This window comes from Pollachius pollachius, assembly GCF_949987615.1.
Source record: "Pollachius pollachius genome assembly, chromosome: 7".
NCBI classification, from domain to species: domain Eukaryota; kingdom Metazoa; phylum Chordata; class Actinopteri; order Gadiformes; family Gadidae; genus Pollachius; species Pollachius pollachius.
Window position 1 is genome coordinate 4,850,943 of NC_136940.1, and position 17,069 is coordinate 4,868,011.

Here is a 17,069-nt window from a genome sequence, read left to right on the forward strand (position 1 = left end):
GTACACGCGTATATTCCTGCGATATTCTCTTTTTAGGTCAGTTTAGGTAAGTGTCTAAGTGTGTGTGAGTCCTTGTGAGTGAGTGAGTCAGGGTGATAGTGAAAGAGAGCGAGAGAGTGTCTGTGTTCTTAGGTCGATATGTAAAGTCTAGGTGTGTCTGCGCACATACAGATCAAAATCAACCTGCTAATTTATCTTGTAGCCCAATCTAGGTACGTGTTCACACACACACACACACACACACACACACACACACACACACACACACACACACACAAGACAGTGACACCCCTACCGCGACCTTGACATTCCCGGCGCTCATTAAAAGTGTCTGTGACGCTGAGACAGTTTCGGTCTGTCTCTAAGAGAAATGGCAGTCGAGGGGTGGCTGAAAACTCACCTGTCGGGCTTGCTGTTTCCAGAGAGAGCAATAAGAATCAAATACACACAGGGCCAGGGGGGGGGAGAGGGAGCGCCACACACAGGGAGAGAGAGAGAGGGAGCGGTGAGAGAGAGCGATCAATAGAGAACAGTTTGATATGCGCCGAGTCCTCCGCTGCCCCCAAAACCGCCATGACACCATCATCAGCATGCACAATCCCACGTGGTTGCGTGGTTGTGTAAGCGTATGCGTGTGGACACACGTGGGGCAATCGTTCAACACAGAGGGGGAGATTACTGATGAGGCGGAAACCGGTCGTTGGCCTATAATTGCGTGTGCGTGTGTGTCCGTACACGTGTGGGTGCATGGGAGTTTATACTGCTTCTGAGCGTGTGTGAGCAAGTTTAAGTGTGCATGTTATTTGATGCTGAGCTTTCGCCTCTGGCTGTGCGTATGTGTGTGTGTGTGTGTGTGTGTGTCTGCGTGTGTGTGTGTGTGTGTGTGATTGGCGGGGCTGTGGTAGTGAGGAGGTTGTAGTGGTAGTGGGCGGGGGGAGGGGGGGGGGGGGTTAGGGCCAAGGACAGGCCTGGGAGAGACTATTCACCAGGGAGAGATGGGGAGATAAATGGGAGGAAAAAGAGAGAGAGAGAGAGAGAGAGAAGAGAGAGATCCAAGGAGAGATGTTACTCTCTCTACCCGACAGAGGTAAGGCAAGGTCAGACGGCAGGGGTTGATCTGATAGCAGCGCGCTGAACTCCTGTTCGTCTTCGCAGCTCCAGCCCTGCTCACAAAGACTATCTCTCTGTCTGGCTGGCTGGCTGGCAGGCTGGCTGACTGACTGATTGGCTTACTGACTGACGACGTCGCTCTGGTAGTCAGTACATGTCACGTGCCTGTCTCTCCCCCCCCCACCGGGCTCGACCCTGCGGGCTTGCAAGGCTGACAACCTGGAGTGAGCCGGGAGATAGTGCCGAAAGCCTTCTGAAGCCTTCAGAAGGGGGCTCTGGCTGGGGTTTGATTCGGATCAGACTTCCTGCTACGGAGAGCAGCTGTGCAATTCTACGAGGTGGTTTCAGTGATCTCTGCAACCCTCAGCTGTGTTTTACAACAGCTGCACTATCGGGGACATAGATAAGGGTGAATAAGATGGTTCCATGGAAATAAATAGCTAATTGAAGTTAAAGCTCTTTGATCCAGTAGCACCATCTAGTCCCATGCTGTACGCAGTGGTTCAACTCTGATCCAATGGCGAGTTCCTTTATGTTAAGCTGTATCTGAAGGTTCTCAGTAAATCTCGTCTCTCTTTTGGTCTCTCTTTATGTCTCTCTTTTCTCATTCGTGCTTCAGGGAGAAACGAAACAAAATAAAATCTTACCAAAGCCATTCATCTCTTATTAGGTAGAGATAAATGTTTGTTCTATTTATTTGAATTAGCACATCAAATGAAGGGATAATTTTTTCAATTAACCCTTCTCACTTTGAGTTGGACCTTTTTTCAAAAAAAAAAAATTCTAAAGATGAAAACTGTGTTCGGCAACAAACTTAATTGAACCGTGTTAACAATTCATGGATGGGATACAAAACAATTTGAAAAATTGAAATTGTTTTTGCTGGGAAATGATTCCACAACATGCTGATTTCATGCAGATTCATTCAAATGAGCTCTGGGCTCAACATGCTCCCTAACATTCGATGATATTGAATCCACCATCCATATCCAAGCAAAGAACGTAAATAACAAGCTCTAGGGTAACCTTTCATTGATCGGTCCAATGGATAGAGCAAGGCGCTAAAATCGACGGCAAGGGGTTCGATTCCCAATAGTTCGATGATTAGAACCGCCTGGATTCATAGATTTCTAATCTTGTCACCATGCATCTTTTCAAGCATGCAACACAGCACACTGACGCTGTATTATACAAGTGTAAGCATTTTTACATTGCATTTTACAGTGTCGAGACACATTCACATAACTTACAAAGTAAAACCGTTGGCATATTTCAACCATCGTCTATTTCACAGTGTACAAAACACGACCCAGTGTACGGGGTCAAAAACATGCCAAATGGCCGCCTTTGCGGTCGCATCCGCCGACTCACTTCTTGTAGAGGAGGATGGCAATGACGATGCAGATGATGAAGACCACAGCCAGCACCGGGCCCACCACCCAGATGAGGCCATCGGCGCCCGTCTCCACCTGCCGCACGTCCACGATCTCCGGGGTCAGCACCGTGTCCGTGTACGGGCTGGTTGCAAACATTTTCTGGAAAAACGACAACAACAGAAGTCAACGGCGGCCATTTTTTTGATCACCCTTTGCAATTTATTATTATTTTTTTTATATTTCTTTAATAATAACCTTAATGTATTATATCGATTTGAGAAAATGTCTTTCGGGACGGAGTCGTAGCGGAATGTCAACTTTGAGTCGCAGAACTGAGCTAGCGAAAAATATCTCTCATAGATTGGACGACTCTTACCGAAAGAACGCTCCGATGCATATCCAAATAAATGACGCCTCGATCGAAACGGACCGCATCCAAACAAAGCGATTCCCAAGCGTGAACAGCACAGAAGTGGACTCACCCCCGAGGTGGCGTTGAGCTCGGCCAGCAGGAAGAAGACGTACTCCTGTCCCGACTCCAGGGGCTTGTTCTCACAGCTGCTGTGGCGGTGCTCCGAGCCCACCATGTAGCTGGTCGGAAGCTGCCGGAAGCACGCCATGACGTAGGGCTTCCTCTGGTCCAGCTGGGCTAGCTGCCGCCGCGACCGGTGTCTCGGGATCACCTCCCGGAGAAGCTGGAGACGAAGGAGTGCGCAGGGTTCAAGTCTGTTCAATTCACCCAACGTTATTCATACAGTGCTTTACGTGCAAAACTCTGGATGAAATAAATACAAAGTGAACGACAAGGGAAAGGCCACACACAACGAGAATCAGATATACTGTGAGCTAGCGATAATGAGTCGAAAAGAGCGAAAACAATTTCAAAAAAACTGGAAGAAAGTGAAACTAGACAGCTTTGATCTCAAATATTGAAAGATGAAAGTCTACCAACTTCCCCTCCCATTCATTAGTTTATTTGTGACTTAATTTCATCCGTTGCGGCTGTCTACCTTTAAGTTAAACAGCACCGAGACAATAATGATCATAAAAAGCGGGAACATTTGTCAAGAAAAACAACAACCATCGGAAAAATATAATAACGAACCATCTACCGCTTTGATTTCCCGGCAGAAAGAACAACAGTTTGACGCCACCAGACAGGTAAATAAGCCGCACAAATCCATTTACTCCCCTTTTAGTTTTTATTTTCACTTTGATGATTCTGTTTTGTTCCCGGATTCAACGCCATCCATCCACTCATCCCGTCATTAAATCCATTAAGTTCACCCAGCGTCACCCCAATCTCCTGCCTCATCCTTCCTTACTTACGCAAAAGTATAATTGAAAATTTTTCATGCGCGTCGGGTAAAACCAAACACTTCGGGTGTATAACAAGCCTCCTCCAACCCTTCCTCCAGCCCTCCAGGTGGGTGTGTGTACTGACTGAGATGTTAAACATGCTTACGGAGTTGTCTGGCTGTCTGCTAATCAGACAGCACCACTACCACCTTTCCCCCCTTGGTACGATTGATTAAGGATGTGCAGACAGGCGGATGGGGTTGATCCTCAATCCAATAGAAGAGGATGCAGGCGGATCGGTGGCTCGGTTTGACCTTCATCGCTGTGGGAAAGGAGTAGGCCGACTGCGTTGTCGTGCATGTGTGTGTGTTGTTTCTTAGGCGTAAATCTAAATATGTTCAAGTGTGTTCATTTGTAAGCCAATCTAGGATTGTGTGGGCGTGGCCTTGGCACCTCTACAGCTTTCCCCGTTCTAAATTACCAACCTGAACTAAAGCCCCTTCTTTCCCCTGTGCTCAGCGATAATCAGCCTAGCGTGCGCGTAATTCTCACAAAGCCAGATTTATATTTGCTAATTCGCCAAGCGTCTGGAGAAACACAAGAACGCATAATGTGCATAAAGGCGACAGCAGGGTTGTAGTTTAGTGGCTAGGGCGTGGCCGGGGACTCCCGGCCAAAGGTACTGGGTTCGATCCCCAGTGTCAGCATTCTACCTTTGGGCTCTTACCTAACTACTTATTCACTGCAAGGTTTAGATGCAAGCATCTGCTAAATGACTAAAGAGTAAATAACAAAAAAAAGTCTTGCCGGTGGCGATTAGAAAATGACCAAATAGTAAATAGCTTAATAAATTCCCACCAATGGAGAATAGTAAAAGACCTAATAGTAAATAATCTACGGTAATAAATTCCCATCAGTGGAGAAGAGTAAATATCAAAAGAGTAATTAGGATACAAAGATAGAAAAGGAAGGGGGGAGAAGAACTACAGGTGGGGCGCTAGCCCTTCCTATTGTTGGGGGTCTCCATGGTTACCTCATCCATGTCCATCTCGTCCGGGGTCTTCAGGTTCTTCACCGTCCCGGTGGTCCGCTTCAGTGGCACAGCCACCAAGTAGAAGTTCCTGTACACAGGAAAGTACACACCGGAAAACACATTACACAATACATTTTAATATTTCTTGTTTTTGCAACCCAAAACCAATGTTTTCAAAAAAGAGAATTGGGGACAGACAGACAGGCAGGCAGACAGGCAGGCAGACAGGCAGACAGACAGACAGACAGACAGACAGACAGACAGACAGACAGACAGACAGACGGAGAAGATCAATTCTAACATTCTGGATAATTTCCTACCAAAACGAAAGTTTACAAAAAAGATAATCGGGGACCAACACACCCACACGGACAGACGGACAGACCCACGGACACACAAGGACAGAAACAGACACGCAGACGGGTCCACATCCGAGTGCCAACGCCACCCACTTGATGTCCTTGCTGTCCACGGGGGGGAAGGAGATGGTGAGGGCGCTGTCGGGGTCCACGTCGATCTCCAGCCGGGGCTTCTTGTCCAGCACCTGGGGCGCCGTCCTGGCCGCCACGCGGTGCTTCGTGCCCCCGTCCGACCGCTCCATGCAGGTGACCCGGAACTCGTAGGTGCTGTTGGGTCTCAGGCCCAAGACCAGCGCCTTCAGCTGCCGGGCGTCGATGTCCATCTTCTGCCGGCTGTGCTCGATCTGAAAGGGGGTGAGGGTGGAGAGGGTAGGCGGACGGTGAGATAAGGCTACTTTAATCTGTTTATTGATCCCAGAAGGGAGATTGAGGTGCCATAGCAGCAAGTACAGGATGTACAGAATGGGATGCACCACATGCGTCTGTATACAATAGATGCAGAGGAATGGAAATTTATTGGCAGAAATAAATCATAGATGGTTGCAACGATGAGGAATTGGTTTCGCAAGGAGTGTTAACAACAGAGGTGAACTGATTCCCGGAACTGGACCATAGAACGACAGACTTGCACTACTCTTTACCCATCTATCAATCCATCATCTATCCATCTCTATGTATGAATTCAAGGGAAAGGTTATGGGGAATGGGAGATGGTCGTTTGAAGGACAGGTGGAATGATTGAAAAGCTGGATAGACACATATATATCGAAAGGCAAGATGACAGCTTTGATTGAGAAATAAAACACAAAAAAGAAAGGAGCATACGTTATTCATATAATCAGCCTGTCCTTTCTTCTGTGACACCCTCTTTTCCCTTCTAATCTTAAGTTGTGTATACATTGTGTGCCCTGACTGTGTAAAATACCTCCAGCCACTCCCCCCCCCCACCATCTGCTGTTCGAGGTTGAAATGGAACCAGGAATAAAGCGAACTCTGAAGCCGTCATAAAGAGAAGGAAAACATCTATAATTCATCCCCCTGTCAGGTCGAATCTTCCCGGCCTCTGCTACTTACTGTGCATTTGTACGGAGACCTGCTCTCAGAAAACTTCCACGCCACCATCACTGTAGTCTTGGTGGCCCACCTGACCGTGAAGTTCTTTGGAACATCTGGCGAAAAGTACAGACAGCACAACTTTAGGACACAGGAGTGGAGGGCGAAAGCAAAAACAAGAAAAATCTGGGAAAAAATGAGCAATTCGTTAAAAGTCAAACAGTCGTCGATCTCCTGCAAAAAGCTTCCTCCTCCTGAGTGGGGGACAGTGAGTGGTCAGTGACACGTGATTGGCTGTGACGAGGGCAACCCTGATTGGTTAAGACACACAGCACGAGAGACTCATGAACAACAGACCCACGGGGCAACGGGGGTGGGGGTGGGGTGGGGTCGCCTGGCAAGCCGATGTGGGGAGTGCCAACCCATCTCTGGACAAACCCTCAAGACACTCGATCCATTTGAACCAGAAGAACCAACCAAATGGAGGCCCGAATAAACACAACCCCTGAGCTCTCTCTCTCTCGCGCGCGAGGCTGGGTTGGCACTGTCCAACGCGCTGCCAGGCACCACGTAGAAGACAGACCCAAAACACAGCATGCCAGCGGACCTCAGCAGTGCATCTGGGGGGATGCCATGCCGCAAACCGTCCCAACAACGGGACACAGGGAGGGGGTAGAGTTAGTGTGGGAGGGGGGGTGGGTGGGGGAGGTGGTGGTTTAAGTGGGAAACAGGGGGGGGGGGTGGTGGTTATCTCAAAAAAGAAAAACTCAGAAGCCTGAAGCAAAGAAAAGAAAGAAACAAGGAAGAACCAAGAAATCTCCTCTCTAGCATCCTTCTAGTAAAGAGGTCCTTCTCAGGGGGAGTGACGTTCACCCTACCTTTGGATGTGTGGAGTGACGTGAGCGTGCTTAGGGCTGCAGGGACGGCCGACTGGCGCGTGTCTCACCCCAACGAGCGTGTGTCTCACCCCAACGAGCACTTACCTTTGGATCTGGGCGAGGAGGGGGTCCGCCCCACTACCTCAAACTGACCTGGCTGTACCCTACCGACTTGCATTTTTACCTTGTTTGGGGGTTAGTGAAGTGAGTTTTCCACAGCAAACAGGATTAAAATCGCAATCTTTAGTGAAGAAGAAGTGAAGGTGGTTGAAGGAGAGAGAAGGGGAGGTGGGACGGGTTTTTTTTTTTCCCCCCCGTTTTGGTTGCGGTTTGTTGTTGCCGGTTCTGTGTATCTACGTCTACTCGTTAAGACCTCTTCCAGTAAAAACTAAAAAAACACCCCTCCCTGGTCGGATGGCGATAGAAACCCTACCTGTGGGCTCAAAGGCCACTGTGCGATACTGGATCGGCGGGCTGTAGGGCCCGGGACCTACACTGGTGTGCGCTCGTATTTTCACATCGTACGCCGAGTCCGGCTTGAGGCTGTTGAGCACAAAGCTGGACAGGCCGGGGGCCAGGCGCAGCTCGCTGGGGGGGGCCCCCGAGCCCGCCTCCTTGTAGGCCAGGGTGTACTCTGTGATGGCGCCGTTCCTCTCCGCCAGCACGGGCGGCGCCCAGGACAGCTGCACCGAGCAGCAGGTCACGTTGGACGGGGCGTTGATGTGCGGGTAGCCGCCCGGCGTGTTCTCGGGCACGCTGAGCTCCACCGCCGCCTCCTCGCCGAAGCCCCCTCGGCTCTTTGCGGAGATCTTGAAGAGGTAGGTGGTGCCCCGGTGGATGCTGCCAACGGAGTAGTGGTGCTCCTGGGGGGCGAACTCCAGCGTGGCCAGCGGGGAGATGTCCTTGCGGCCGAACTGCAGCCGGTAGCCCTGCAGGTCCATGCCGTTGAGGAGGTCCGGCGGGTCCCAGCGGACCACCGCCGACGTCTCAGAGTCCGGGGCCACTGACAGGTAGGGCGGCCCGGGCACTGGGGGGTGGAGAGAGAGGGGAGACAAGGGAGGTTGTCGTCAGCGTGAAGGCTAGGTTATGGTTCCACGTTTACGCAACACAAGGGGGGTTTACGGACCCATTACGTCCTTGCGGACCCTCCTTGCGTCCACCGCGAGGGGCCTGACGTGCGCCTCCCAAAAAGCGTAACCTTGCGTCGAGGCGACGCAGCAGCAAGGGCTGTGATTGGTCACCGAAACCCAACGTGGAACTATAACGAAGCCTTGCTGCTGCGGTGGAGCAACGCATGCCAGTCAGTCATGAGAGAGGACCATGAGACAATCAGTGACACGGGCTTGGCTGTGTGACATTAAATCGTCGCCTAATCGACCACTAACTGCAGCGTGTAAACAGAACAGCGCAGCGATTGACTCGACGCAACAGCAGGAACGAGAAAGACAAAGCGACCCCCGACACACCTCATGTATACTCTGTGTTCAGCTATTGGCTAACAGTAGCAGGTGGGGGTTGGGGGGGGGGGGAGACTAGGCTTAAAAACCTTGTAAATTCCTCGGGCGATCGCTGTTCCCATTACGATTTCATGGCACAGCATCCCAGAATGACTCCCCTGCTGCAAAGCATCACTAAAACTTTCAGCGGGAGGGAGGAGAGAGGGAGGGGGAGCAGAGTGTGTCTCTCTGACTGCCCCCCCCCCCCCCCCCCGAGAGCAGTCTCCCCTGTAAAATAGATGAGCTATGATTCTCGGGGTCTAGACGCCATTCTTCAGAGTGGCCCAGTTCTGTGGCGGCAGGCGGATGACATGCACTCTAACTCCCTCTTTAAGGCCCACCCCGTCAGTGTTGATGGAGGCAGGGGGCCGGGAGCCACCCCTGGTCCCAGAGTGGAGCCCAGGAGATTTGAGTGAGGGATGAGTGTAGCTGTGGTGGCGTGCTAGGGTCCCATCACTCGGGGAAATTATTCCACCGGGACTTTTGGCCTCCGCTGCCCGGCCCCACTTTTCTCCCTGAGTTCAGCCGGGTAGGAAAAAAAAAAAGCCCAGAAGAGAAAGCCCAGAAGATAGGTATTCACAGGGATGGAAATGGAAGGAATATCTCCCAGGCACCAGAGTGGTGCTGGTCTTCACATGAACAGAACATGAAGGTGTGCCGGTCAGTGCTGTGTAGCCTTGTGGATTCTCTTTAATTCTGTGTTTTCATTTTACGGTCCTACACTCCCTGCTGTGACACCCTAATTTAATAAAGAATAATAAAGTCATTCTTGTCTTAACATGTGGCTGGGTGTTTAAGACTACAACAGTGTTTAAACATGGATGTATGTGTGTCTATGAGTGTGTGTGGGAGAACTTAGTCATGCTGTTCATCATCCTGCGTGTGATATAGAGAGCAATCTGGACCCCGGCTGGAACAGAACTAAGCCCAACAAACATCACACCGCAGCCACCAGCTCTTCACCAGCAGATGGCCGGTGTCCTGTGTGTGTGTGTGTGTGTGTGTGTGTGTGTGTGTGTGTGTGTGTGTGTGTGTGTGTGTGTGTGTGTGTGTGTGTGTGTGTAAGTGTGTTTCTCTGTGTGGTGTGTGTCTGTGTGTTTCTGTGTATGTGTCTGTAAGTTTCTGTGTGTGTGTGCTTGTCTGTGTGTGTCCGTGTGTGTGTATGTGTGGGTGGGTGTGAGATCATTGCCTATGTGTGTTTGTGTGTGTGTTTGTGTGTAGTCTTAGTATGTGTACGTATATATGACCCTGTCTGCATTTTCAATCTTCATGTGTGTAGAGATGCAAGTCTAATGCACCCATATACAGTCCGAGTCCCCCCCACATACACACCAACACACACAAAGCAATCCCACTCTGTGAAATGCTGTCCACTGCCCCCATTCCTCATTTCCGTTTGCTAATGGTGTTCATTGTACAGATTGTATGTGTGTGTGTGTGTGTGTGTGTGTGTGTGTGTGTGTGTGTGTGTGTGTGTGTGTGTGTGTGTGCAAGAGATGCAGAGGATGGACAGTGTTATGGGTAGTGTGTGTGTGTGTGTGTGTGTGTGTGTGCCTGCGTGTGTGTGTGTGTGTGGAGAAGGAGGCTGGTGGCTAGCCAACTGGACCGCGGCGGTAATAGAAAGGTAGGGGCCGATGCACGCGACGCTAGCCTGGCTAACCACCTCTCGCCCAGCCGCCACGCTCGGCATCACACACACCAATAACGGAAACTCAAAGCTAATGAGCCCCGCTGCTGCTGACTGCGTGCGTGCGTGCGTGTGCGTGTGTTCTCTTCATGCGTCGCACTCTTTCTCGCGGTGTGTCTCACTTCCTGAATACATCATCGATTCCACTGCTAGCGATTAGGTCTTCCCCCGGAACTAATCATGGTGTGGGCAGACGGTGTGTTTCATCAATGTTTAAAGTTTATTGAACGTGTGTGTTTGTGTGTGTGTGTGTGCGTTACAGGAATAAAATAAACAGTGTTGCGTTGCAAGGTCTGATGGGTAATGCATGAGCAGATTTGCAATAGTGGTTGTGTGTGTGTGTGTGTGGGGGGGGTGATGGGGTTGGATTGTGTGTTGATAACATGTTTGTTTGTGTGTGTGTGTGTGTGTGTGTGTGGGGGGGGTGATGGGGTTGGATTGTGTGTTGATAACGTGTTTGTTTGTGTGTGCGTGTGTGTGTGGGGGGGGGTGATGGGGTTGGATTGTGTGTTGATAACGTGTTTGTGTGTGTGTGTGTGTGGGAGGCGGGTGTAGGCAGGGGTGGAGGCTGACTGGTCGAGGGGGGATGGGGGTTGGGTGGAGGAAGGAAGTGAGGAAGACGAGATGGGGTCGGGGGGGGGGCAGTGTTCGAGGTAACAGCGGACAAGGAGCAATCCCCCTGCCAAGAGGCCACCGCATTGCAATTGTATGTCGGTGTGTGTGTGCGTGTGAGTGCGAGTGTGCGTGGTCAACAAAACCCTTTGCTAGTCCATTTTACTCTTTTCCCTCCCTTTCCATCACTGCCTCGTCTCCCTTACTTTGCTTCTTCATCTCTCTCTCTCTCTCTCTCTTCCTCTCTCTCTCTCTCCTCCTCTCCCTCTGTCTCTCTCTCTCTTCCTCTCTCTCTCTCCCTCTCTCCTCCTCTCCCTCTGTCTCTCTCTCTCTCTTCCTCTCTCTCTCTCTCCTCCTCTCCCTCTGTCTCTCTGTCTGTCTCTCTCTTCCTCTCTCTCCCTCTCTCCCTCTCTCCTCCTCTCCCTCTCTCTCTCTCTCTCTCCCCCTCTCTTGTCACCTCCATCTCTCCATGCATCACCCACCATCCCTGCAATACTTAACTTCAGTCCCAGTATATATTCTTTCCTTCCATCGCTCCATCTCCCTCCACCCCTCCCTCCACTCCCCTTCTCTCTCCATCTTCTCTCTTCCTTTCCGGTGACAGGTCTCTGCTGCCCAATCCGTGCGGTCACGTATCCAATCAGCTGCCAGTATTAGCCGCCCCCCCCATTCGCCCCACAAACACTTGAGTAAAGGGCTCAAATGAAAGTAAAAGAGAAACACAGAGAGAGATTCCTCTTGATCAACCTCTCTCTTTCTTCCGCTCTGTTCACCGGGCTCCACACACACACAAACACACACACAGATACACACACACACACACACACGTAACCCTGTCTGAGTAGAAGCTCAATAAGGACAGAAGAGAAGTCTTTGAAGGGGCATTCCAGCATCCTCAACAAGGACGATTTGTTTGATTCCTTTTTCCCTTGGACTGCGGCGTTTGAAATAGCGAGCTGTCGCAGGAAGATCTTGACTTGCCAATGCCCTACAACGCTGTAAGATGTTCCTTTTAACTTTGTAAAAGAACACAGGAGAAAGGAAAAGCAAACCAAACAATAACATGTTTTTGTGCATCCCCTCTGGAACAAAGTGATGGATCCAGGACGAAACTCTGAGAAAGGTCCAATATGGTGTTCAGACTGGGAACAGGGGAATATCGGGGGTTGTTGGAGATGATGTGTGAAAAATGGACAGCCCAACACGTCAATCGTGAATTGCCGCCATCATCACTATTTCTTTTTTTCCCTCCCCGGCGGCAATGGATTTCCTCGTAATCTGCAGTGATGTCAGCGGCAGTGAGGTTATGTCTGTGTGTTTTTTATCTGGGCTAAGGAGCACAGGGCTGTTGACCTACGACCCCGCACCGAAAGGGTCGGCTCGCTTAAAGTGCACCTTTGTTCGATTCCAGTCGCTCCGAGAACGGACGTGGTTGGAAAAAACCCTGTGACGAATGTGTCAGCTAGTGCACTGCAGATTCACCAAAAGCAGAACAAAACGTCCTATTGCTTGAAACCCACGTAACGAAACCTCTGCTGTCTACTAAAGCTAACCTGTAGTCCATCCGGTCGCTTTCTTCAGAAACCGCGGAGGTGCAGGACACATTTTTTAACTCCTCCGGTTTTTATTTCATTCCCTGCCTCGGAGCGAGTCAATTTGGATGAAAGCATCTGCTAAATATCTCCCATTGCCTAACCCCTTCCCCGCACAAGGTCCATACGGTATAGTGTCACGGCAGTCACATCCAGGGGCGAGCCCTTCCGACCGTCAGGGAGAAAGGGCTCGGGAGCCGGCCAAGGGCCACTCATACGACAACATAAGAACCATAACGTAACCAGACAGCCGGTGCCACGAGCGGTTCGTTCCCGGACAGCCGTGGTGATCTTCGGAACGATTAGCGGTGTCTGTACCCCAAGCACCGCCCCCCCCCCCAGCGACCTGCCGCCCCAGCGACCTGCCGCCGCAGCGACATCACTTCCTGCCTCGGAATCCACTTCCTTTTGTGTACACCCCCGCCACCCCACCCTGCGTTCTCGCAGTGATTCAGCAGGAGAGGAGGGAGGGAGAGAGATGAGAGAGAGAGAGATAGAGGGAGAAAGAGCTAGAGAGAGAGAGAGACATGGCGCGAGATAGAGACCGAGAGAGAGAGCGAGTCGGCCTTGGACTGACGGAGGGGGCGGGCGGTGACAAGTCTGTTTCTGATGCCTCCGTAACACAAAGCATCCGGACAGGTCGTGATCCCACCCTGCCTCTCAGAGGTGGGTCCCTGTGTGAAGTGTTGTGGGATTGTCATTCTTTGTGTGTTGATGCGTGTGTGGGTGTGTTTGTCATGGCGTGTGTGTAGACAGGTGCACAGATAGGACCCTCGGTGTGTGTCCGTCTGTGATAAAGTTTGATGTGCTTGTGTGTGTGTGTGTGTGTGTGTGTGTGTGTGTGTGTGTGCGTGTGTGTGTGTCTGTGTGCGCGCGTGTCTGCGTGTGTGTGTGTGTGTATGTGTCTGGCCCTTGAGGAGAACTTAGCGGCACCAAAGAACCTCACTATCGTGAATTTGCCGCCTCAAATTCTTCCAGAGAAGGCTTTCCAACCAAGCCGTTTTCCTATCTATCCAGTGCTGGGCCAATCACGGAGGCTAATCCGGGAGCTAGCCAGCTAGCAAAGAGGCTTAAGAGGCGGGGTAAACAGCCAGGCCGTCTCTGCCAACAAGCTTCGGTGAGACGAGGCTTCACAAGAGAAGACGGTTCCCTTTAACTCTGTTTGAACCAATGAACTCGGAGGTATTCAAATCCAACTCGCCCAAAAATCTCTGTCCCTCCAAATATCCCATCCTTATGACTACTACTTCTATCCCAGACAGAACCCAAAGTCACATTATCGTTGGATAACAACAAAAACGCCTAAGAAAATTCCATCCCAAAAAGTTTAATTATTGTTGGATATCAACAAAGAAAGTTAATAATTGTGGATGTTGGAACTGTGAATGAATTGTCCTCTGTATTTTTGAAATGATGCGTAAGTTATCATTAGCTAACAGCTTTACTTCTCAAGAAAGTCAAAAAGGTACCACTACCAGCATGTTTTTGAGGCATTTTTTGAGACAGTTCATCTTTAATGATTGAATACTAGCATTCAGCAAAACGCTAATGACTTATTACTGACCTGCGCCCTTAGTCACCACCAGCTTAGGTTTGCTGCGTGCTCCATCACCCTTGGTGGTGTAAGCAGCCACCGTGATGGAGTAGGTGGTGTCAGGCTTCAGTCCTCCGATGACCATTTCCTGTGCACACAGGAAAAGGGGTCAGGAAACGCCAGTTAGTAAACGATCCAAACTTTTATCACTGTCATCATTGTTTTCTTGGTTTCATGCAACTATCTCGACCAACACCGTTCAATACACCAATCAAACACAAAAAAAAACATCTACATATCCTCTTTATTTCACTACTCAAGCAGCATGCTTTAAATTCACCATAATTTCCCTATGGGGGTTTATGGGAGCGCTATCCACTAAGCTACGCTAAATCCTCGGTTGACAGGGCTGACAGAGATTGAAACACGGGTATTTAAATGTGACACAGCTCTTTCATTGGCCGTTTTATAGCCGACAGTGTGTGGACAGAACCCTTAAAACCTTAACCGGTTGTATAAATACATGCTGGGTTTATGTACTGGCTGCTCATTGGCCAGCTTGTTCCTGGAGTTCTCTCTTCAAAGAGAAGCTCCTGATCAATTGTGATGAATATTTCAGGGGAGCGAGTTGTTTCTATCCGGCTGCTTGGCCCAGATTGGAGAGGCCAGAGATGGTAAATGAACGCTGTGCTATATAATATACTGTAAAATATGAGTCTGCTATCAGACTCGGAAGGCTCACATCAAACTGAGGCTTACAGCGAGGGGCGGGGAGGTTCTGAATGCGGAAATTCTAAACGTTGGGAAAAGTTTTGAGCACTCGACGTGACTCAAAAGGTTTTCAAAGAACTTTTCAAACACAAAGAGAAAACACCACAAAAATTAAAAAAGCGTCAGACGCAATTCGAAAAAGCCACCACAGAAGGGTTGCGGAAAGAAAAACAACAGACACGGCGAAATAAAAGAACAACAAAGGGTACACATTAACACAGCATGACAACACCAGACGACACAGACCAAGCAAAGCACATATCGACCACAGCACTATACATGGAGCATTCAGCATTCCAGTCCAAGGGGAAGTGGGTACTGTTTCAGCCGGGACCATCATTTCCGGACCAGACCGGCCTTGTTCACCTCACAGCCGGGGCTATGGGACGAGGAGGCGGCCTCTTTTGCAAATCCTGAATCCCGATTGGCTGATGCAATACCCACTTTTGGAAATGCCCCGGACGCTATTGAAAGCACTCAAGCGGAACGCCATACTCACGTAGTCAGCGGTATCGTCCATTTCCCACTAAAGCCCCAAGCCCCGGCACAGAGCAGAGAGCGGGAGGTTTAGAAGGGGGGGAGGCACAGCGAGAGAGAGGAAAAGAAGGGAATATATAGAGGTGTGAGAGGCAGCCGCAATCAGTGGAGAGAGAGAGAGAGAGAGAGAGAGAGAGAGAGAGAGAAGGTACAGGACCACAGTGTGGACAAAGGTTCCCAAATTAGGTCAAGGAGGGGTGTGCTGGATGGCTGGGTGTGTGGTTGGGTGGGTGCTCATGACTTTTGGGGTGGTTGCTTTGGGAGTTGGTATTATGGGAGAGATATTCATGGAGGTCTTTGGGGGCCGTTGTGCTCAGACAATGGGGTCCACACATATCTCCAAGAACAATATTTACTCACAGTATTTTTAGGATTTGTGTTTCTGGGCAGCAAATATCGATAGGGAAGTTGAACTTGAATGGTGGCTAAAATGCCCGCAGTGACATTTTGCTGCAGTGTGTTAATTAAGGGCTTAATGCTAAGCTTCACTCCAGGAATGTGAAGGAAAAAGGTGTCCTTTACCTGTTGGGATGTCTTACATCAGCAGAAGTCCCTGCGGCTTCGGCTATTACCGGTTCTCTGTGAGGTTAGCTGGGATATCAGTGGATGGCCGCTTTAAATGTCTTCCACATACTGGGACTATTGGTCATAGTTAGTATCTCGCTCTGTGTTTAGGAGGGATAAGGCTTCATCTGTCACCACCACCTTTTGTTTTTATTGTGTTTAATATTGTTTGTTCTTTTTTGTATTTGTGTGTTTGGTTTGGTTAAAGATTTGGGAAAGATCCTAAAAATATGGATTTCAAATCTTAATCTTTTGTCCAGTGAGTTAAACGCATCTAAATAAAAGTACAGTTTACATTTAGAGAGGGAGTCTGGTCCTTTCCATAAGTATGTGTTGTTTCCCCTCAGGCTGTCATTTCAATTGGGATGATTGTCACTCACACAAATAGCACACTTGGCCCTTTTCTCCCCTTACACCGCGCTGCACAAGTTTTGTTAAGGGGAAACAACAATAGAAAAGAAGAGAGCGCTAAACAAGCTTCCATTATAATTCAGCCAGTGCTGGAGGCTTCCTTTCTCCACAAAACGCTTTGCTAAAACGCTTTCATGCCAATTTCACTTTGCACCAAGCTACAGAATACTATAATCAGCAGTTGTTTTTTTTTTTGTTTTGTCATTGAGTCTTTGTGTTGTGATACTGGCTGCGGAATGAGGCGTTTGGAGGCAGAGGTCTGGTGAGGCAAGGGGGCTCAGACATCCTTAATAAAAGGCAGGGAGGGAGGGAGGGAGGGACAGGAGGGAGGAGGGAGGTAGGAGAACGAAGCTTTGATTACAGTTCTCGCTGTTGGCGGAGGGGAAAAGAGTATTGCAGCAAAGTAAAAAAACAAAAAGAAACCCCAACTGGGAGAGGCATTGGTATGACAGCACATATTCCCTTTCCTTGCAGCAATATTTGTGCAGACCGTAAAGAAGAATGGTCACCTTGGTTGAGCGGCCGCGGCTGTATAATCTTTGTAACACGTGTGAAGGAAAAAGTGTAAAAACACTTTTTTTGGACATCTTTGTTGTTGGACACATTTCATGAATGTCATTGATTTCATAAAGTAATCGTTTAAGACATCCAGATGCTTTGTTCAACTCCAAATCATTTGGTTGGCATATTTGATTCAAAAGGTTTTGTTTTTGTTACCGTAATCACTGAGCATCAACTAGGCTATTTTGAACGTGTG

General features: G+C 49.5%; 1 protein-coding gene across 3 annotated transcripts in view; it reads right to left on the reverse strand.

Annotated features, from left to right (window-relative positions):
* Window positions 1-17,069, reverse strand: part of ptprsa (protein tyrosine phosphatase receptor type Sa) — a 212,402-nt gene that overhangs the window by 35,512 nt on the left and 159,821 nt on the right. For all 3 annotated transcript variants that reach the window (XM_079739953.1, XM_079739951.1, XM_079739952.1), the window contains 7 exons: window positions 14,060-14,177; window positions 7,542-8,135; window positions 6,252-6,346; window positions 5,271-5,521; window positions 4,819-4,906; window positions 2,969-3,181; window positions 2,482-2,645 (listed from right to left, as the gene is read on the reverse strand). In XM_079739953.1, coding sequence (XP_079596079.1) covers window positions 2,482-2,645; window positions 2,969-3,181; window positions 4,819-4,906; window positions 5,271-5,521; window positions 6,252-6,346; window positions 7,542-8,135; window positions 14,060-14,177 — 1,523 coding nt within the window. The remainder of the gene's footprint in view (window positions 1-2,481; window positions 2,646-2,968; window positions 3,182-4,818; window positions 4,907-5,270; window positions 5,522-6,251; window positions 6,347-7,541; window positions 8,136-14,059; window positions 14,178-17,069) is intronic.